The sequence below is a fragment of the Hyaena hyaena genome, unplaced genomic scaffold (genome assembly GCF_003009895.1).
Source record: "Hyaena hyaena isolate Hyena2069 unplaced genomic scaffold, ASM300989v1 scaffold_27, whole genome shotgun sequence".
Lineage (NCBI taxonomy): Eukaryota > Metazoa > Chordata > Mammalia > Carnivora > Hyaenidae > Hyaena > Hyaena hyaena.
The window spans coordinates 1,553,027-1,574,993 of NW_024080659.1; the positions used below are offsets into that span (position 1 = coordinate 1,553,027).

General features: G+C 62.9%; 1 protein-coding gene across 2 annotated transcripts; it reads left to right on the forward strand.

The window, feature by feature from the left end:
- The first annotated feature begins 4,663 nt into the window (after positions 1-4,663).
- Positions 4,664-21,952, forward strand: LLGL1 (LLGL scribble cell polarity complex component 1). 2 transcript variants are annotated; one of them, XM_039227280.1, is made up of 23 exons: positions 4,664-4,786; positions 8,227-8,324; positions 10,525-10,606; positions 10,707-10,837; positions 11,849-12,007; positions 12,087-12,249; positions 12,328-12,463; positions 12,806-12,860; positions 13,020-13,174; positions 13,246-13,469; positions 13,659-13,726; positions 14,757-14,910; positions 14,985-15,089; positions 15,801-16,093; positions 16,428-16,575; positions 16,817-16,970; positions 18,573-18,868; positions 19,409-19,673; positions 19,827-19,941; positions 20,141-20,253; positions 20,502-20,622; positions 20,773-20,852; positions 21,374-21,952. In XM_039227280.1, exons 1-22 carry the CDS (start codon positions 4,706-4,708, stop codon positions 20,849-20,851), a joined length of 3,195 nt encoding a protein of 1,064 aa, XP_039083211.1. In that variant the 5' UTR covers positions 4,664-4,705; the 3' UTR covers position 20,852; positions 21,374-21,952. The 2 variants fall into 2 exon arrangements, with proteins under 2 accessions (XP_039083211.1, XP_039083212.1); XM_039227281.1 differs by having other exon boundaries at positions 12,331-12,463.
- The last annotated feature ends 15 nt before the right edge of the window (positions 21,953-21,967 follow it).

The window sequence follows — 21,967 nt, forward strand, 5'->3', positions numbered from 1 at the left end:
GCTCACTGCCTGGAGCTCTGGAGACCAGTCCTTCGCATCCTCCCTTGTAAAATGAGGACAGGCTGGGTCTGCTCCAACCTTCTTCCTGTCTGTCTGGCCTTTCTTTCACTGAGGCCCAGCACACTGCTCACCTTCTGGGGACTGGGGGCTCCCACATGCACCGGCCCCGCGGCTATCTAGGCTCTAAGAACCCCCTGAGAGCCAGCTTCATTGACCATGCAGGATGAGGTGCTCACTCCTCCCCTGCCCCTGGGCCTGGGCTCCCCAGTGGCCTCCCAGTTGACTTCCGACCCACGTTTCTCCCTCATTCCCTTCCACCCCAGGCCCTGCCCACCCCTGGCCCACAGTCCACTCCAGGAATCCTAGGGCCTGCTGGGCCCCCGGGGGCGCGGCCAGGAAGAAGCTGCGTGTGTGGTTTGGGCAGCAGAGGAGAGTCGTGGCCTCAGCCGGGATCTGGGCCAGCGCCTGGAAAGCGGGGCCTGCTTCCCTCGGTCAGATTTCCCTCCTACTCCCTTGCTGCCCCTACTCTGTCTCCCTTTGGGGCCTTCCCATGTCATCCTTCTTCCCTCCTTCCCTTCGCAGGTGGCCTTGGGCAAGTCACGTCTCTACCCTTAGCTTCCATTTACGGTCTGTAAAGTGGGATCGTCCTTTGAACCTCCCTCCAGCGTGCTTGCAAAGATACAGGCAGATAAAACACAGATATGGTATTTATTGGGGCGTCTGCCTCTGAGGACGCCCCTGGTGCATGCCAGCCTGTCTCGGGGATACCCCTGTTACCCCCCTGCTTCTCCACATGCCATCTCCCACCATTTCCTGTGCACCTGACTCCTAAACAATGTGGATGATTATTATTTGTTTTATATTTTTAAAAATGTTTTTAATGTTTATCTTAGCACAAGCAGGGGAGGGGCAAAGAGAGAGGGAAGTTCTGAGCTGTCTGAAGCAGGCTCCAGACTCTGAGCTGTCAGCACAGGGCCTGTCGCGGGGCTCTAACTCATGAACTGTGAGATCATGCCCTGAGCAGAAGTATGACACCCAACAGACCAAGCCACCCGGGCACCCCATTGTGTTTTATATTTTTAATGAAATATTTCAAACACCCTGAAAAATACTTAAACTAACAGAGAAGCCACAAGAGTACCTACCGTCCACACGTGTTGACATTTTGTCTTACTGGCCTCAGATCTTTTTAAATTTACATATATTTTAATACGTTAAATTACCTACTGTGTGCCAGGCACTGTTGTGGGCACTGGGGACACAGCAATGAACAATGGCATTAAAAACCACCAGGACCTTAGGGAGTGCATTCCCAAGCTGGGGAGACAATATCCGCATAAAGAGGTCAAATAGGTGGTGAGTGGGAAGAGGCCATCAGAAGAATCAGGCAGAGAAGGTTATCAGGAGTAAGGGAAATAGGCTTCTTTGAGCAAATGTCATTTAAGTTAAAACTAAAAGAATGTGAGGGGTTTGGCTAAGTGAAAACCTGGGGGCAAAGTGTTCCAGGCAAGGAATCGGGGAGTTCAAAGGTCCTGAGGCAGAAGCTTGTCCTGCACGTCTGAAGAACGGGGAGGCAGCCAGCAGGTCCTAGGGAGAGTCCTAAAAGCAAGTGGCTCACTGGGTACAGAACCTGCCCCACACCTGACTCCTGTTTTGAGTCATCTCATTTAGTCTTCCGTCCATTTTACACAGGAGGAAACTGAGGCCCAAAGTGCACAAGTTCCTTACCTGGGGTCATCCAGTTGCCAAGATGTCTTGGGATTTGAAGCCAGACCCGAGTCTCACTTTAGAGCTGGGCTAGGGCCCTGCAGGAGGGGGAGGCAGAAGCAGGGAGAGGCCACCCCACCCAGGAAATGCCGAGAAGGGAGCAGGCCTCCCCTGGCCCGAGGTTGACCCGAAGCTGGGAGACCCAAAGGAGGGACCTGCTTTCCCTTCCTGTGTTCTCAGGAACGTATGGGGGAGCCCGAATCCCTGAAGATCCTGTGTTCTTGCCCTTGCCCGGGCTCCCTGGAGCCTGTTTCCTGCATCAAGTGAGGAGCCCTGTGGCCTGGCCCTGTTGCCTTGGGCTACTGTAGTAATCACAGGCCTGTTCCCAACCAGGCTCTGGGGGGTGGGGAGGGGAGGGACAAAGAGTCACTAGTGCCCCAGGCCCTCCCAGCCTGGGATGGCACCCTCTCCAGTGCCGTTCCGTGGGCTGGGCAAGTCGGCCCAAGTTTCAGTTTATCCATTTGTACCTCGGTGTTCCCACTTAACCCCCTTCAAGCTGATCAGATGAGGCCAAGCTGGGCCTGCGTCACCTGAGAAAGGGCTGGTTTAGAACCCACATTCTGGGGCCTCACTCCACAGGCAATCACGTCTGCAGGACCTAGAATCTGCATGGTCAACAAGCATGGGGGTGACTTCTGACACTATGAACGCCTCCTTGCCATGGGACCCTTCTCTGGCCACCCCCCAGGTCTTTCTACCTGTTAAACTCCTGCATTACAGCCCAGCTTGAATTGTCCCCTCTCTCCAGGACACCCCCTTGGGTCAGATGTCTCTTCTGGGCTCCCACAGCCCCTGTGCGTCTCCCACTGTGGCACAAGGTGGTCATGATCTCCACTCAGCTCGGTCCCCCACCCCCTGCAATTGTGAGCTGGAGGTGTGGTGGGGAGGCAGGGCTGCTTACTGCCTGATGACTAAGTCCCTTTTCAAAGACAGAAAAATGAAGACAGGAGGGCAGGGACTTGCCCAGGGTGATAGAGGGGAAGAGCTCTGATAGCAATTAGCAAGAACTCTGAACTGCTAACACATGGCTCTTCCTGTCTGCCTGGAGCTTTCTAAGGGCTTTACAAGTCCTAATTCAATTCATCTTCACAATAACCCTTTGAGGTGGGTACTAAGAGTCTCCACATTTTCACAGGTGAGGAAAGGGAAGCACAGAGAGCTTAAGTAACTTGCTCCAGGCCACACAGCTTGTAAGGGATGGTGATGAGGAGGAGGAGGAGAAAGAGGAGGAGGAAATGAGGAAAGGGAAGCACCGAGAGCTTAAGTAACTTGCTCCAGGCCACACAGCTTGTAAAGGATGATGATGATGATGACAAAGGTGGTGGTGGTGGTGGTGTAAATTGACAACACTTCCCTTGGTGAGGCTCTCATTTTGCAGAGGAGGCATCTGGGGCTCAGGGCTTATCCCTCAGCCAGTGGGGGGCAGGGCAGCCTGAGCTGCCTGTGTCGGCGTGGGATGGGCGGTGGCCGGAGGGATCTGACCCTTCTGTCCAGCCAGCTCTGCCCGCAGCTCGGATGAAACCTCTCTTGTTGCCTTTGCCCATCTATCTTAGCTTCCTCCACTGTCAAGTGGGTAATACTGCTTCCTCCCTCACCCAGAAGTGGAGAGCAGGAAGCCTTGAGATTAGGAAAGGCCCAGGAATAGTGCCTGCCACACAGTAGGTGCTCCTTTGATTTGCTGTTCTCATTACCTCGCTGCTCCCGCACCAGCTCCTCTTCCAGATGCAGCCCCAAGGGCGTGGGTGGAGGGTGGGGTGGGGCAGGGGGGCGAGGTGGGGGGTGGGGAAGACAGCCAGGCCCCTGTTGCTTGGCAGCTACCTCAGGGTCAGAGGTCAGGCCTGTCTCCTTTGACAAGGCCGCTGGGGTTGGGGCCGGTCCACCTGCCCCACCTAGGCTTCTGGGAGCTCCGTTCTGCCCAGCCCTGGGCCTGGGCAGCCTATGATCCTCGGCCTTGGAAGAAAGGTTCAGCCTTGAGGCCATCGTCCAGATGAGAAAAGGCGGCCTAGGAGGTGGGTGGGGACAGGCCAATTGTCCCTCTGAGAGTGGAGGCGGGGTGCAGCTTTGTTTATACACTGTTCCCTGAGCAGGGGAGGCCCTTCCCCCATCTTGGAACAGCCCAAATCCAATCTCAGGATCGTCCCAAAGCCACTTCCTGAGGAAGGGTCTCTTACTTACTTGCCCCTATCTTTAGCCGATGGCCCTCCTAAGGATCCCGTGCTGCCACACGTAGCTTTGTATGTTGGATCCTGAAGGATGTGTAGGAGATCCCCCAGGGGCTAGGCGCTGAGGAGGGCATGCCTGACTGACCACCCACCCAGGGTAAACGCATGACGGAGGAGGTGTTCTGGCCCACTGGGGAACAAAGCAGTGTCCCGCGAAACTGTAAATAAAACTTGGCAATCACTAGACCATAGCGTAGATGGGGAAACTGAGGCTGAGGGGGTTGAGGGAGTTGCCCCAGTCAGAACTCTCCTGGCTTTCGGGACAGGTCTGCCTCATTACGTGAGTAAGCACGTCGCTCCTCGTTGGAGGAAGGAAAACGCCTCCTCCAAGTTCGGGAACACCCGCCGGCCCCCTCCAAAGCTCGTACCCAGCCGCCCACGCAGGAGGCCTGGCTCACGGACTACAAGTCCCGGCAGGCCCCACGCCGCAGCGCATGCTCGGCGAGAGTACCTTAGCGAGCCCGGCCGAACCCGGGGGCCCAGTCTTCCCCCATTGTCTGGCCGGCAGGGGCGGGGCGGGCGACGCACGGGCACACCTATTGGTCGGGCAGCACATCGGTTGCCCTCTGCGCCCGCCTCCGTGCAGGCCCCGCCCCGCGCGCCCGCGCCCGGGCCGCCTGGCGCCCCGCCCGCGCCTCAGGACCGGCGGGGCCGCGCGGCGCATCCTGCGGGCGGCGGCGGCGGCGGCGGGCGCGGCGCCGGCAGCCGGACGCAAGATGATGAAGTTTCGGTTCCGGCGGCAGGGCGCCGACCCGCAGCGCGAGAAGCTCAAGCAGGAGCTCTTCGCCTTCAACAAGGTGCGGCGGCGGCGGCGGTTCGGGCTGGGCGGGAGGGGGCGGGCCGGGGGCCCAAGCCGGGGGCCCAGGGGCCGGAGCCACGTAGGGCCCGGGGGGAGGGGGCGCCCGGCTGGGGCGCGGCGCAGGGGTCGGGCCGCGCGCCCCTTGGCGGGCCCCGCTTCTCGCCTCTTTCCCTGCTCCGCTCCCGGACTCTGGGTGGGTCTGGGTCTCTCGCTGACTTTCCGAGTCCGCTCGTCCGGGTCTCGGTGGGCCTCACTGGCCCTGGCTCTGCAGGTCTCGGGCTACCTGGGTGTGTGTCTCTCTGTCTCTGTGCGACTCTGCCGGTCTCTGGGTCTCTGCCCGTGTCTCTGACTGTGATCACCTCCGTATCCTCAGCTTATGCCTCTGTGTTTGGGGAGGGGGGGGTGTCTTGCCTCTGTCCCTGTGTATCTCTGCGTATCTCTGCTGTCTTTTCTTCATCTCTCCCTCTCTGTCTCTTCATCTCTGAGACTTTGCCCGTCTCTTCCTGCGTGTCTCTCCGCCTGCCTGTGTCCATGTGCGGTCTCTAGAACTCTCACTCCGGCTCTCACTCTCTTTATTTCTCCTCCTCTGGGGGCTCTTGGAGCCCCTGCTCAGCCCTGGGGGCAGCCCAGGGCCCCAGTTTGTTTTGCTTTTGCACCCGGGCCAGTGGGGAGGGGTGAGGAGTAGAGGCAGATGTTGGGGGGTGGACTGGGAAATCCCTTCCATGTTCCTCTCCTCTCTTTCCCCAAGGCCCTAGGCTCTGCCTTGTGGGGCTCTGACCTGCCCTGCTCTGTTGGGGGGCTTCAAGAGAGATGCCTGGCTTTGCACTCAGCTACACTTCGGTGTGTGGGGCCTCAGTTTCCTGTGCTGTGAAATGGGGCCACCTTTTCCCCTGCTGTGGGCTCTGGCTCCCTGTACCACCTGGGCCAGCTCACCTGTCCTTTGAGCCAAGGTGGAGGTGCGGGTGTGTGTGGAAGTTTGCGCCTTCTTGTCCCAGGTAGGGCAAGAGGGGCCACGGGAAAGGGGCTGCCTTCAGCCCCCACCTCCCCCCACCATTGCACTGACATGTGGTAGATGCAGGCCCCAACCTTCGCCCTGCTAACGTCTCCTGGGGTGCTGCTTCTGGCCTCGGTTTTACTCCAAACCTCTGATTGCCCAGGCCTTCCCTGCTCTTAAGGATCAGGGTCGTTATCCCCGTCACACGGTGAGAAAATCGAGGTTCAGGGAGGGGTGACGACTTGCCAAAGTCACAGAGCGAGCTGGGCCACTTTGTCCTTGCATCCCCTTGTCAGTGGGATTTGACTTTAGCCCCGAGGGGCGCAGGGATTTTTGGAGGGCCTGCTGTGGTCCTGGGCCAGACTCGACGGTGCGCTCGTCCGGGAGAGCGCTGTGGGGTGGCCGGGCCTGAAGTGGCCGAGGCGGGAACGTCTCTCAGGGCGGGCGAGCTTTCCTGGTGTTGGGGAGGCGGCCAGGACCTTCAGACGTGATAGCTGAGTACTTGCCAGGGACCTGAGGGGCCCAGAGGGGAGGCTGGTGTCAGGATGGCCCCCTGCTGTGCTGGGTGGCCGTGAGGGGAAAGCCCTGTGAGCGTCAGGAGGACAGTGGTGGGAGCAGGCGCTGCGTTAAGGTGTCACTTCCTTAGCCATGGAGTCGGGTGTGAAGAGGAGACCTGAGAGAGGTGGGAGGGGAGGCTTGGCTCCTCTTGGCTGGGCCGGGCTGGTGGAAGCTGAGGGCTCCCTGCCGAGGGGGGGTGAGGCCCGGATCTGAGTGGGCAGCATTGGTGGGAGGGGTGTGGTTTTGGGCAAGGGGCTTGGTCACAAGAGGAGATGGTAGGTGGTCACTGGAGAATAAATAGGTCCCACACTCCCAAGTGATGGGAGGGGGGTCAGAAGCAAGCCGGGACTCTGGACTCCGTCTCACATCCAAATCCCACAGGGCGCGTATGGGATGTCAACTCTATGTCAGTTTAACAAATACTGAGCTCCTGCAGTGTGTGGGGCCCCCTTCTAGGTATGGGACACCGCACAGTGACCAAAAGGGACAAGTGCCTTTTCACTCAGAGTGCTGATGTACTCGTGGGGGAGACAGTGAAAATCCAAAGCAAAAGAGTGAAACGTGCAGTAGTTTGGATAACAGCTGGTGCTGTAGATAAAATAAAGTAGAGTGAGGGCGTGGAGTGTGGGGACAGGGAGGCTGCCAGAGCAGGGTGGTTTAGGGAGGGCTCTGAGGAGCTGACTCCTGAGCTGAGACCTGAATGATGGGAAGGAGCCCTCCTTGGGCAGTGCAGGGTGAAGCCCGTTCCAGGTAGAGGGACAGTAGATGCAAAGGTCCTGAGGCTGGAGCCTGCCTGGCAAATTGGAGGAGAGCACAAGACCATTGGCCCTGGAGTCAAGTGAGCTGGGGGAGAGTGGGGAAGAGGACAGGGAGGGGCCAGGTGGTGAGGTGGGAACTTGGGGAGGGTCCTCAGCAGAGGCTGGGACTGGCTAGACACCATCAGTGGCGATGCTAGTTGCGGGGGGGGGGGGGGGGGGGGGGGGGGGGGGGGGGGGGGGTGGAGGGCGCGAAGGGAAGCACTCCCCTCCACCCCTAGCCACAGGGGCTGTTCTGTCCTCAGGTTAGATGAGCCGCCCCTAGTGCCCAGGTGGGAAACTGAGGCTCGGAGAGTGCCGTGACTAGCCTGAGTCCAAGCAGGCTGCATACAGGGCTCAGTCCGTGCCTGGATTGGTGGAGGCGTGGGGACCAGGGTGTCTTCTGAAATGTGTGTCTTGCTGAGGCAGTGGGCAGGAGACACCTGGGCCTACGTACGGTGTCCCACATGGGTGTTGAGGACGGGGTAGGGGGTCCCTCGTGCCGGGCCTCTGGGGGTGAGTAGAAGCTCCTTGGTGGCTGTGGGAAAACCAAGGAAAACACGAGCCCGTGGACGGAAGGATGGAGAACCTTGCGGGCAAGGGTCTGTGCTGAGACTGGCCCTGCCTGGGGGAGTGGCCCTGGGGGAGGGGGAGGGTCTAGGGCCTCCACTTAGCTGACCTCCATTCGGGGCCTGTGGGGAGTGCCCGGGACTTCATACGAGACTCCAGACAGCATGGCACCTCACCTCTGAAAGTGGGGTGCAGAGCCCTGCTCTGGGGGACAGGCAGGGTTGACTTTTGTGCCTGCACCTCATTGGTCCCGCTTCTCTCTGTTACTGCCGGAGCCCTGCACACAGGGCGCCGGTCGTGGGTGTTGAGAGAGACGGGCTGGCTGGGGAGGGCCTCTGCGGTGTGGACTGGACGTGCGGTCACCTGTTTCGGAGTTGAGGACACTGAGGCACGGAGCTCCGATGGACCAGCCCCGTCCTGCTGTGCGGCTGCTGTAGTCTGGAGGCTGCCCTGGGGCGGGCCTCAGGTGGGCCACGGCCGGCCGTGCCTGTGCCAGTGCCAATGCCCTGCCCTCCCCTCCAGACCGTGGAGCATGGCTTCCCCAACCAGCCCAGCGCCCTGGCCTTTGACCCGGAGCTTCGCATCATGGCCATCGGCACCAGGTCTGGGGCCGTCAAGATGTATCCTTTGCTAACCGAGGCCTTCAGGGCCCTTCGGAGGCTCCTGCTTGCAGCTCCCTGTACACGGGCTCCTTGGCCCTGGCTTGGCCTGGGAGGCCACAGTAGGCGCCCAGATCCTGGTGGAGGTTGGTGGTGTGGCTTCTGCCCTGAGACTCTTCCTTGCGGAGATGGGGGGCGGGGTCGGCTTGCGGTGGTCACAGCTGTCCATCGTTGCATTTCAGCCGGCCAGTTACCTAGGCGACCCGACCGCCAGTCCAGCCACTGACTGGGGACACCGGGCCGGGAGGCTGGCCACGCATGGTGCCCAGCGGAGGTGTTGAGTGGGCCAGGGTCGCACGGCGGGCCCGGCCCCGGTGACTGGGCACACGCACATATGTGAATGTGAAGACACGTGTGTTTGGCTGAGGGGCTGGGGTCAGTGCCAGGCTCGGCATGGTGAGCGCCGCGCGGCCCCCACCTGGATGCTGGCGGCCGCACAATGGACCGTGTGAGCCGCACAAAGCGGGCATTTTCCTGCGAGCGCGGGGTGGGGGTGGGGTGGGGGCAAGCAGGCAGCTGAAGGCCTCCTTGCCTGCCACGGAGAACCCCACCCCCACTGCTCTCAGGGAAGCCCCTCGGGTGGGGAGACAGAGGTGTAGGGTCTGGCTGGAGGCTGTCTGGTGAGGGGTGCCCATGCTCACCCCTCCTCACATGACCCTCTGACCCTGTGGCTCTCACGACCCTCGTTGGGGACACTGGTTGGCAGAAAATGAGTCAGTTCCTGGAAGGAGGCCCGGTGGGGACGAGGGTCTTCCCACCCCAGGGCTGGGTGGCCAGGCAGCAGCGGTGGGCATCTGGGCCTGTGCTTCGTGAGTTTGCCTTCTCGAGGGAGTGTGGCTGGGCCGGGATGCCCCTCCTCTCCCATGGGCCCCTGAGGCACTGGTGGGGCAGGGAAGGGGGTGGGGAGGGGGCAGTGGCCGGACCCCCAGCCCCAGCCCCGACCTGCCCTGGGGGCCATGCACTTCCTGGCCTGCTCCTGTGGTGCTGTCCCACCGCACAGGTGTATCGAGGTCCCCAAGCCCTTTCTCCTTGTCCATGGTAGGCGGGTCTCCGTGCCCTGCTCCCTGCCACTCTCTTAGCCACTCGAGCCATCAAGCCATCGCCCTGTGGGCTCGTGCACAGGCTTCTGTGCTCACAAAGAACCTGACCTGCCGGTGAGGAGACGGCCTCGGAGGAGGCTGGGCCCTCCTCTTTCCCCTCCCTCCTTCCCCTAAGCTACCCCTGCCCTCTCCCGGAGCCCGTGGGCTGGGAAACTGAGGCTGGCCACAGAAGCCACCCCTCCCCCTCAGGGGCGGCTGTCTCCTTGGCAACCCTGGTTCCCGCCCAGCGCTCCTGCCCTCTCTTTTGTCCCCTCTTCTGTGTCCTCCTGGCTCCTGCAGGGAATCCCAACTCTGGCTCCAGAGCAACGGGCTCCTGTGTTGTTGCTGGGCAACGCTGACCCCTCCCCAGCCCTCCCTCCCGGGGCCCCCTCAGCCCTACCGGACTGGCCTTGCTGCGACTCTGGCACTGACACCAGGCACTTGAAGCAGGTCGCCCAACCTTTCTAAGCCTCTGCGGATTGTCTGTGAAATGGGTGGGCCGAGGCCTCTCCCCGGTCACAGTGGGGGCTGCTGGCTGCACGCCCCAGAGGGAGGTTGGTTTCCGTGCCCACAGTGGGGCTTGGCCTGGAGCGGTGGGAAGAGGCAGCCTGGACTCTCCTCTGCTCCAGGCTTCCGTGCGCAAGCCTGGCCTGTCATCTCAGCCTGTGTGATCCCAACCTGGGGGGCCCAGCCCTTGTGTACACAGACGTGTGCACACACATGGCCAACACAGAGCGGAACCCTGGCTGCATGCCAGGCCGGGACCAGTTGTGCTGGGTGTGTGTGTCTTCATTCTCACTTGCCCCGCGTCAGCCCCGCAAGGTGGGAGTGGGACTCACTAACCCATTTTACAGATGAGGAAATAAAGGTCACACAGCAGCACCCACTTGCAGGAGCAGAGCGGAGCCTGCACTCTGAGCCTGGGGACGTCTTGGGGGTATAGGATAGTGCTGCCTCAAGGAGGGGTCCCATCTGCACCTTGGAGGGCTTCTGGATAGGCATACCTGGCTGGGGCCCACTGGAATGGTTCTCGGAGAGGAGGATCTCCCATACCTGCTTCTGCCCTTGACCTGTGCTCTCAGCTACGGTGCACCCGGTGTGGAATTTACCGGCCTGCACCGAGACACGGCCACCGTCACCCAGATGCACTTCCTGCCTGGCCAGGTGAGCCACCCCCCTCACCGGCACTCATGGGCAACCCCCCCACCCCCGCCGCCCTCCCCAGCCCAGGCCAGCCCAGTCTTGGTTTCCGCTCCTCCACCAGGGCCGCCTCCTGACCCTGTTGGACGACAGCAGCCTGCATCTCTGGGAGGTCGTGCACCGTAACGGCTGCGCCCACCTGGAGGAAGCACTCAGCCTCCAGCCACCCAGTCGGCCAGGCTTTGATGGTGCCAGGTACCGGAGGGCTCGGCTAGGGATCAGCTGCGGGCACAGGGTGGAGAGGGGGATCCCGGGGGAGGGTGGGGAAGCCAGCCTCGTACAGGCGCTGTGGGGGGAGGAAGCCATCCTCAAGCGAGGGTGCCGGGTGGCAGGGTGCCTGGAGCTGGGCTCGGGGTCCCTAGAGCTGGGCCATGTGGGTTTTGCAAGTGTGAGATAGGGGGCTCTGGCTGAGTCTGAGGCGAGCAGGTAGTGTCCCCGCTCTGGGGACCACTAGGGCCTTTAACAGTTTGGAGGGGGGCAGTGGGTGACAATGTGCGTGGGTGAAAGGGCAGTTAGGGGACAAGGAAGTTTTTGTCCCAGGCTGTATGAGGTGCCAGCAGGACACTCCAGGGGTCACTGGGGTGGACCTGGACTCCTGGTGAGAGTGTGAGGAGCCTTTTGGCTTCCGGCCCTGCTGGCCCTTGCTGCAATGGTCAGAGTGGGCAAGCCCTTCACCCTCAGGACTCCCGTACCTGCTCAGTGAGAGGTGTGTCCTGCCCCCTGCAGGGGCTGGGTGACACCCTCACACGGGGGCGGGACCCTGGAGTCTCCCATCCTCTGCAGGCAGGGTCAGTCTGGGGCCCTCCTACAAAGTCAGAGAGACACGTGTGGGCTGGCAGCAGAGACTCTGGGTGAGGCTCAGGAGGATCGTGTGTTCTAGAGCCCTTGGTCCTGGCCCAGGCGCTGGCCTGTTTCCTGCCTTCCCCTCCTAGTGAGGGGGAGGGGCTCAGGAGCCTGTCTCCAAGACCTGGGGAGCCTATTTTTATCCCTCTCCTTCCCAACATCCTGATGAATAATTGAGTGAGCTAATTGTGATGCCCGCAGCCACCACTGTCGCCTTCCCGGTGCGCCAGCCCACTCGATAATCGGGCCTCCATGAGCGTAGAGGGTCCATAATGAGCTACCAGCAGCAGCCCAGCCCCCTCCATGCCGCTTCTCAGCGGGCGGAAAGGCTTGCACCCTCACCCACCCCCTCGTCCCGCACAGCGGCCCACTCAGCCTCGCCCGAGTCACCGTAGTCCTGCTGCTGGCGGCTGGTGACCTGGCGGCCCTGGGCACCGAGGGCAGCAGCGTCTTCTTCTTGGACGTTCCCACCTTAACACTGCTTGAGGGGCAGACTCTTGCCCCGGACGACGTTCTTCGAAGGTGAGAGCTGGGCGGACCTCCCAGCAGCCAGTGCGCGCGCGGGCAGTGCTCCTGCCGGCTCACCTGCACCCCTCCGCAGCGTGCCGGACGACTACCGGTGTGGGAAGGCGCTGGGCCCTGTGGAATCCCTCCAGGGACACCTGCGGGACCCCACCAGGATCCTCATCGGCTACAGCCGGGGCCTGCTGGTCATCTGGAACCGGGCGGCGCGGTGCGCGGACCGTGTGTTCCTGGGGACCCAGGTGTGTGCGGGAGGCGGGCGCCGGCAGCCGGGGCCCTCTGCTCCGGGCCCTGCTCACACTGCCCCCGCCCCCCTGCAGCAGCTGGAGAGCCTGTGCTGGGAGCGCAGTGGCAACACGCTGGTCAGCTCACACAGTGACGGCAGCTACGCCGTCTGGTCCGCGGGTGCCGGCAGCTCCCCCACGACACAGCCTACGGTAGCCACCACGCCCTACGGTGAGTGCCGGGAGGCTGCGGGCAAGCCCCGCCACCTGAGCATGGGGTTGGCTGGGGACCCCGAGCTCAGGCACTTGGGGCTGCCCGGTCTTGGTGGGGGTACCCAGGAGGGCTTGTGTAAGGGGCTAGTGCCGAGCCCCGTCCTCGAAGGTGAGGTTGCCGGGCGGGGGGCGGGGGGGCACGGTTGGGCCATGGGCCTTCCCCTCGGTGGGAGCCAGGAGCCAGCTGTGAGGCCAGGAGCGATGGAGGCAGAGCAGGAATGGGAGAAGCTTGGAGAAATGTGACCTGAGGCCCTTCTGGTCCCTGTGAGCGGATGAGCCCGACACTGTCCCACCCTTCCAGGCCCCTTCCCCTGCAAAGCCATTAACAAGATTCTGTGGCGAAACTGTGCATCTGGGTAGGTGGGGAGCCAGTTCTCAGATGTGGCTGGGGGGCTGGGGCCGCAGGGGGGAGGAGGGTGGGCTCTGGGGCACAGGGGCATCCCGCAGCGCTCTCCCTCGGTTGGGCAGTGTGCGCTTGGCAGGTGGCTCACGTGGCTTCCCCACCTGCTGTGCAGGGACCACTTCATCATCTTCAGCGGAGGCATGCCCCGCGCCAGCTACGGTGACCGCCACTGTGTGAGTGTGCTCCGGGCTGAGACTCTGGTGACCCTGGACTTCACCTCCCGCATCATCGATTTCTTCACAGTGCACAGCACACGGCCCGAGGACGGTGTGTGCCCCACCCCGTGCCCCGCGCGCCGCGCCCCCTGTGGCTGTGCTCACCCCGCCCTCGTCCCACAGAGTTCGACGAGCCCCAGGCCCTGGCTGTGCTGCTCGAGGAGGAGCTGGTGGTGCTCGACCTGCAGACGCCCGGCTGGCCCGCCGTGCCTGCCCCGTACCTGGCCCCGCTGCACTCGTCTGCTATCACCTGCTCGGCACACGTCGCCAACGTCCCCGCCAAGCTGTGGGCCCGCATTGTGAGCGCTGGCGAGCAGCAGAGCCCCCAGCCTGCCTCCAGCGCCTCGGTGTGTGCCCAGGGCCTCCTGCGGGGCGGGGACACGGCCAGGGAGGGTGTTGCAGGCATAGCCTCGGAGGCGAGGCTGTGGCCCGTGTACACGGGGAATCCGGGCAGTTTGGGCCCTGGGTGCCCTGCCGAGGGTGAGGATGAGGCGTTTGTCCTGACCTGCTTCCACATCTCTGCCTCCCTCTCCCAGAGCTGGCCCATCACCGGGGGCCGGAACCTGGCCCAGGAGCCATCGCAGAGGGGACTGCTGCTGACTGGGTAGGCGCACACCTGTGGTCTGTGGCCAAGCACAGGTGTGACGTGTGTGTGTGTGTGTGCGCGCGCGCGCGCGTATGCTTGTGTATGCGGATAGATGGGGCGTGGCACAGCCCGTGCAGTGCAGGAGCCCGACCTGGGCCTGGTGGGGACTGGCCTGCCGGGTGACTCAGGCCCCGGCTCTGGTGGGACCAGGCCATCCCCTCTCCTGCAGGGTGGATTGGGATGAAGCCTCCCTGGGCCCTGGTTAAAGGCCCCGCCCTGCCCTGCCTTTTGGTCTGGAATTGAGCCCCACCCACCCAGCCTGCCCTGGGACCGGAAAATCTGGGCTGGCCCACGCTCCTATGCCCAGGGCAGGTGCTAGAGAGCCCAGTCTAGGCCTGGCGGGCGCTGACGTGCCCAGTGACTCAGGCCCCAACTTCCTGCCCTGCCCCTGCCGCCTGCCTGTGCTGGGACCCTCAGGCCTCTGACTCCAGTGTCCCCTACCCTGCTTGAAAACTCCTAATCTTGGCTTTCAGAGCTTTTGGAGGTATCCCACCCAGCCCCAGACACTCCTGCACCTTTTCACACCCTGGCTCTGGGCTCCCACCGCCGCCCAAAGGTCCCTGACGTGGGCTCTGCAGCTGTGTCCTGAGGCTGCACCCCAGATTTGTCTGCTCCTGCCCCCCACTTCCCCTCCCTGCTTCCTCCCAGCCTTCCCAGGCTTCCTGCTGCTCTGTGGCTAACTCCTGACTGCCTTTTCTGGATGCACCTATAGCCTCTGTTCCCTGCATTATCTCCTATGTCATCTCCTGCTTCTCACTGGTGGTTATTTCCACACCTTCTCACCCTGTTTGAGAGGTCCAAATGCATGTGGTCTGGCACACAGTAGGCACTCAACATGTGTACAGTAGATGCCTCCTGTTTGCTGTGTGCAGTAGGCATCTGATCGGTGCATGGCAAATGTCGTAGGTGCTCAGTGAGTGGTCACTAGATGCGTGGAATGGGGGGTGCACAGGGACCTGGGCTGGGCCTGACGTTGCCTTCCTTACAGCCACGAGGACGGCACCGTGCGGTTCTGGGACGCCTCTGGTGTGGCCTTGCGGCCACTCTACAAGCTGAGCACGGCTGGCCTCTTCCAAACGGACTGCGAGCATGCTGACAGCCTGGCCCAGGCCGCTGAGGACGACTGGCCGCCCTTCCGCAAGGTGGGCCCTTACCCCGGCCCTGGGGAGCCTGGTCCCAGCCCTGCCCCATGTCATCCCTCCATCCCGCCCTCCAGGTGGGCTGCTTTGACCCCTATAGCGACGATCCCCGGCTCGGCGTGCAGAAGGTGGCGCTCTGCAAGTACACAGCCCAGATGGTGGTGGCTGGCACTGCAGGCCAGGTAAGGCGGAGGTGTCCCAGGGCTGGGGTCTCAGAGGGCTTTCTGGAGGAAGGGGGCCTGACCTACAGGGTCGAGTTGGGGGGGGGGGGTAGGTGCACTTGGGCAAAAGCCCAAAGGTGGGAATGAGGCTGCGGGTGGGGCTGGCTGGGGTGAGGCCAGCCAGGGAGGTGTGGAGCCTGTTGGAGGCCTGGAGTCCAAGCTGTGGCCGCAGGGAACCACACCAGGGGCGGGTGCGCAGGCGTTAGGGGAGCACTGAGTGGGGACCAGCAGGTCTGGGGCACTGCCGCGCCTCCAGCTCTCGGCATGGCGTGTGGGGCTCAGTGGGTAATTACTGGTAAATAGGAGACAGGCTGGTGGGGGTGCTTTGCTCCAAAGGCCAGCGGGTCTTGGTGACTGCTGTTCTCCTCTCACTCGTGCAGTATACAGAAGGTGCTCAATGTATGCTTATTGCTAAACGGAGGGAGGCTTGCGGGGGTGGGATATTTTGCTCCTGGAAGGCGAGGACCAGCTGGTCTTGGTCACCATCATGTTCCCTAGTGCTCAGCGAAGGCTCTGATATACACTAGGCTTTCAGCAAGTGCTTATTAAGCAGATAAAGTAGAGACCGTGCTGGGGCCGCCCTAACAGTGGCTCTGCAGGTCCAGGTGGGGTCTGGGCAGTCCCAGCCTCCACGCTGACCCCTCCCCCACCCCGTCCCGGCTGTGTGCTCAGGTGCTGGTGCTGGAGCTCAGTGACGTGCCATCAGAGCAGGCGGTCAGCGTGGCCGGTGTGGACCTCCTCCAGGACCGAGAGGGCTTCACATGGAAGGGCCACGAGCGGCTGAGTCCGCGCACGGGGCCACTGCCGTGGCCTGCTGGCTTCCAGCCCCGAGTGCTGGTTCAGTGCCTGCCACCAGCTGCTGTCACTGCTGTCACGCTCCATGCTGAGTGGAGCCTCGTGGCCTTTGGTACCAGTCATGGCTTTGGCCTCTTCGACTATCAGCGCAAGAGCCCGGTGCTGGCCAGGTGTGTGTGCGGTGGGCCCGGAGCCTGGTGAGTGGGGTCTGCACTTGCACCTGGCCCCAGCGTCCCGTGAGACCTCTGGTGTCTCCCCATACCTGTCTGGGCTCAGTTTCCCTTTCTGAGCTCTAACAGGGTGCAGGTAGGGCAACCTTCAGGTCCCCTTCCCCTCTGGCAGCTCTGTCCTTACAAGAAGTGCTGCTGGGAGGGGGTTACGCCCCCAGCCGCTAGGTTCGAGGGGCAGCGGGGCTCCGGCTCCCTGAGCCCCAGGGCGGGCAGGAGCGCGGCGGCTTCGCCAGGAGTCTGCTCCGTGGCACAACCGGCACCTGGCTGCCCCCAGGTGTACCCTGCATCCCAGCGACTCGCTGGCCATGGAAGGGCCGCTGTCCCGGGTGAAGTCCCTCAAGAAGTCTCTGCGTCAGTCTTTCCGGCGCATCCGCAAAAGCCGAGTCTCGGGCAAGAAGCGGGCCGCTAATGCCAACAGCAAGGTGAGCCGGGGCCCCACTGCCCAGGTGCCACCTCTCTGCCTGTCGGGGCCGGACACAGCAGTGGAGCCTCAGCTCCGAGCTGGATGTCCCTTCTGTCGCCCCGGCCCCTGGATTCCCCCGCTCCCTCCATCCCTGACGATCAGGACAGGCCGGGGAGGGTGCCGGGATGTCGGGTACCAGGCTGCATGGGAGCAGCCGGGGTGTGGGGGAGGCGGCGTTCTGGAGGCCGGTGCCCCTCTAGTTGCAGGAGGCCAATGCGCAGCTGGCCGAGCAGGCCTGCCCCCATGACGTGGAGATGACCCCCGTGCAGCGCCGCATTGAGCCCCGCTCAGCCGATGACTCCCTCTCGGGCGTCGTTCGCTGCCTCTATTTCGCCGACACATTCCTTCGAGATGGTGAGGCCAGGGGGCCAGGCCGGGAGGACGGGCCTGAGTTGGCCATCCAGGAAGCGGGGAGAAGGGGGGACCGCGGCACCCAGGAGGGTGGAAAGCGCTCCGTATGCCAGACTGAGCTGGCGACCACCAAGGGGTCCCCCCTGGGATTTCCAGCTCTGAGGGGTTGGTGAGTGAGCCAGGTGGGCCTCTGAGACCTGAAGAGGGAGACGGGAGCCCAAGATGTGGGGAGGAGAGTGCGGCGCTCAGCCAGTGCCAGCGGCCGAGGTGGGTATGTGCTGTGAAGATGGCCCGGGCACGGAGGGGCTGGGGAGGCGCTGGCGCTGGCCGCCTCACTCCGCAGGGACGGGTGCCCCTGAGTGGTGGGAGCCCCAGGACAGTCCTCTGCAGAGCCACGTGGTCAGGTTTATTGACTGACTCACTGATTTTTACCTTGTATAACGGCGACTTTTAACCAAACACAAAAAGAAGAGTGCAGTCACCCCACGTAGAGGAGACAGCTTGCGAGCTGTCCCCACCCCACACCGTGGCATTTATCTGGCCGGACTATTTTACGTGAAAATCTGCGCTTGAGGACTTGAGTGTGTGTCTATCAGGCATAACCATCAGCCACGGTGCCCGTACCCACCCGCGGAGCCGGTGCTCATCCATCTTGTCACACTTGGGCTGGGGTGGTTTTCTCCTTTCATCTCAAAAATTCCTTTTTGTAGTTGATGTTGGGTCAGCATCTGGTCAGTCTGCACTTGATGTGGCACTGATGCGACTTACAGGCTCTGAGCTTGGGAGGGGAGGCCCCCTTCCTTCTGATGTCATTTATTTGTTGAGGATCTTTTATCCGATGGATTTTTCTCAGCGTCTGGACCTGGTAGCCCCAGGCTCCTCATCTTGTTCTGCTGTCCCCGTGGGAAGGCAGGTGGCGTTCAGGTTCCCCAGCTGGCTGGTGTTCCCCGTCCGGGCAACGTTTCAAGTTGCTCATTTTTCCCCGGGGTTTGGTTCCCCCTGGTGGTTGTTGCTGAGGTCACCGATTCATAAAGGGCACACAGCAGTGACTGCTGGCTTCTGCTGGCTCCTGGGCATTCGGCTCTGAATCTCCACCAGGGACCTTCCCCAGAGGTTCAGCTCACACAGGGACAGCCGGCTAGACGACGTCTCTGCCAGCCTCATTTCATTCCAGCCTGACCCCGAGGACTCCACGCCTGGCTGTTGGGTGGAAAGCGCACTGAGGGGGGCGGGCTAGTTCCAAGTCTTTCGGTGGGGCTAGCGGTGGCATATGGTGAGGGGGTGTCAGTGGTGCTTGGGGGGACCCTGTCACTGAAATGGGGGCCGAGGGGACAGCAGGATGGGGTTGGAGAGATCAGGGTCTAGTTTGGGTACCTGGTGACATCCTCGAGATGTCCTGGGAGCCATTCCCACTTCTACAGGAGGGTTGTATCTGAGACCCCAAATTTTGTCAGCAGTGTAGAGGTGCTTCAGGCCCGAGGCCCGCTGAGGTCCCTGGGGAGGCGTGGGATACGGGAGAACTGATGCTGGGGTATCTAGAGAAGAGGGAAGGAACCTGTGTGGAGAGGCCGACACCCCGCCTCACCAGCCCCTGCCGTCCCGCAGCGGCCCACCACGGGCCCACCATGTGGGCAGGCACCAACTCGGGGTCCGTGTTTGCCTATGCACTGGAGGTGCCGGCGGCCGCAGCAGGGGGCGAGAAGCGAGCTGAGCGGGCAGTGGAGGCTGTGCTGGGCAAGGAGGTGCAGCTGATGCACCGTGCGCCCGTGGTGGCCATTGCCGTGTTGGATGGGCGCGGCCGGCCACTGCCCGAGCCATACGAGGCCTCTCGGGATCTGGCACAGGCACCTGACATGCAGGGCGGCCACGCTGTGCTCATCGCATCTGAGGAGCAGTTCAAGGTAAAGCACCATGGAGACCCTCCGGGCTCCCACCTCAGACACCATTAGACCCTCCAGAAACTGCCCTCACTATACTCCCGATCTGCTGAGGCCCCCTCTCCGCCTGAGACACATCCCCCCGAACTAGCAGAGATTCCCCCTGGGGAACCCAGATGCTCCCTCAGCCGGCCACATGCCCCAGGACCCTCCTGCCTGAGTCCCCACCAGGACCCTCTGAGCCCTCCACAGCGCTCTGTCTGGCAGGAACTCGTGATCTGAGTGGCTACCAGCCACCTTACCTTACCACCCAGTATGACTGGTTTGGTCCCAGATGGAGGGGCCCCCGGAGGTGTCCGGGAGCAGTGTGACGCCTAGGTGAAGTCTGAGGAGAGGGTAGCTTGGGGCAGAGGGTGCCCAGGCAGAGGCCACTAGGCAGCCAGGGTGCAGGCCCAACTGGCAGGCTGGGTTTGGGGCAGGAGCTTGTGCCCGCATCTGGGGGGGCGGGCCCTGTGGGTACGGACAGGGCCAGTCCCTGCTCACCGGCCACCCACCTGCCGCCAGGTGTTTACGCTCCCCAAGGTGAGCGCCAAGACCAAGTTCAAGCTTACAGCCCACGAGGGCTGTCGGGTGCGCAAGGTGGCACTTGCCACGTTTGCCAGCGTGGCCTGTGAGGACTACGCTGAAACCTGTCTGGCCTGCCTCACCAACCTGGGCGACGTGCACGTCTTCTCCGTGCCTGGCCTGCGGCCTCAGGTCCACTACTCCTGTATCCGGAAGGAGGACATCAGCGGCATCGCCTCCTGCGTCTTCACGCGCCACGGCCAGGGTGAGGGGAAGGCGTCCTGGGGCAAGCGGCCTGCGGCGGGCCGGGAGAGCTGCTGGGCAGCGCCGGCAGAGGGGCTGTGCGGGGGTGCCGCTGAGGGGTTGTGGCTGGGGTCACACCCCCTAACTGCACCCCACTCTTGATCCGCCCACCCAGGTTTTTACCTGATTTCTCCATCGGAGTTTGAACGCTTCTCTCTGAGTGCCCGGAACATCACAGAGCCTCTCTGCTCTCTGGACATTAGCTGGCCCCGAGACACCACCCACACAAGGTGCATGGAGGGGGCAGTCCTGGGGGCCTGTTACTAAGGCTGGTCTCATCCCGGTGCTCAGATTCTGCATGGAACCAGGGTGGCCCTCCCTGGGGTTCCCCCCTCTCCGGTCCTGGGGCCCAGGAGAGGGAGGGCAGGGTCTGGCACTTGAGCCTTGAGACACCTGCCTGTGGCACCCATCATGGCCTCATCTCTACAGCCACAGGCTCCGAGAGTCGCCCAAGCTGAGCCAGGCTAACGGGACGCCAGGTGTGGTCCTGTCCCCAGGGAGCTGCGACGGAAGCCCCGATCCTGTCCGCAGCAAGGGAGATGGTAAGGGGGCTGGGTGTGCCCACGCCGCTCAGGCAGGCGGGCGGACAGGCAGGCAGGCAGGCAGACCTGGCAGGCGGCAGCAGCCTGGTGGAGGCCAGAGCCTGGGGAGGGACCGGCCAGGTGGGAGGGGGTGGGGGTCTCCCCGTGGCGGGCTGGGTTTGGGTCCAGGTCAGGTCCCCACGGGTGGAAGGTAGAGAGCAGAGGTGCCCAGGTGGCCAGCTGGGGTCCTGATCACTTCCTCCCTGCAGACACCCCAGAGCCGCCTGAGGCCACGCTCTCGCCCATGTCCATTGACTCAGCCACCAGTGCTGACACCACGCTGGACACGACAGGGGACGTCACGGTGGAGGATGTGAAGGATTTCCTGGGGTGAGGCAGGCGGGTGGGCGCAGCTGCAGGAGGGGCTGCCCTGGCTCCGCAGCCTCCCTCTGCCACCCTTCAGCCTGCGGGAGCTGGGCACAGAGGCCCGAGGAAGGGCCAGGTCCCAGGACCCTCTGACCTCTGCCCCCCTCCCTGCAGCTCTTCAGAGGAATCCGAGAAGAACCTGAGGAACCTGGCCGAAGAGGAGGCTCAAGCCTGCGCCGTCCTGATCAAATGAGGTGCTGCGGGTTGGGGGCCCCGGGTCTACCTGGCCCTTACTGCACGGCAGTGTGCGTTTTCACAGTTCAGTACTAGAAAGGCAGGGCCAGCCCGTCAGCGCCTGGACGGCATGGCTGGTGTTTGGGGCCAGGCCAGAGCAAACCACCTAGGGGCGGTGGCGGCTCGGGGCGCGGGGGTGGCTTGGCCTGGCCGCTTTACGGAGGAGATCCCTCCGGCTCTTGTGGGGTCCCTCCAGGTGCGCCTGGTGCCCCCACCCCCACGCTCCCTCTTCGTCTCCCAGGGTTACTACCGCCTCTTCCCTGGCCACGCCCTGGGCCTCAGTGGGCCCAGTGTGGTCAGTGCTCAGACTCCGCCAGCCCACCGCTGGCCATCCCCAAAGGACCCTTGCTCCTGAATGGGTGGGGTGGCCCTTCTGCCTGCCCTAGAGGGGCAGCGGCGGCGGCGGCTCCTCTGCAGCCAGGCCGTCGGCAGTTTCAGGTCTCCCCAGCTTTCCCCGACCCCTCTCCTCTTCCTTTACCAGGAAGGCCAAAACCGCTTGGCTGCCGGCTGCCCTGCTGGGAGCTGGGATCCGGGACCCCCGGCCCTGCGCAGAGACCCGCACCTGCTAACCCATGGCCTCCAGCGAGACCTGCCCACCTCTGCCCAGGGGGGTGCAGGGGTGTGGGCCTGGGACTCAGCCTGGAGCCTCTGGGGTAGAGTCACCTCGGCCCCTCCGCTGGGCGTTGGCTCCCTGGAAGCCGGGCGCTGCCGGGTGAGGACAGCGGGGCCCCAAGCCCCGTGCCACCTCCCACTCAACACACCGTCCTTCCCCGTTCCCTTTGCAAAGAGTATTTTTCTAACGCCTGTGCCGGGCTGGACAGGCATTTCTAAAACTATTTTGGTACTTGTTCCGGGCCAGCACCCCTCCCCCAAGTCTGTGACGTGTGCATGTATGACTGGGAGCTCTGCTGGGGCCAATCAGAGTGTGTGTGCGTGTGCAAGCGTGCGTGTGTGCGAGGGTCGGGGGAGGAGGGGAGGTCAGTTAGGATGGATTTCCCTGTAGATCGTTCCTTGGGGTTTTTCCCTGTCATTTTGTTAAAATTAGCGCGGTTTTAATATTAAAAATACTGATTTT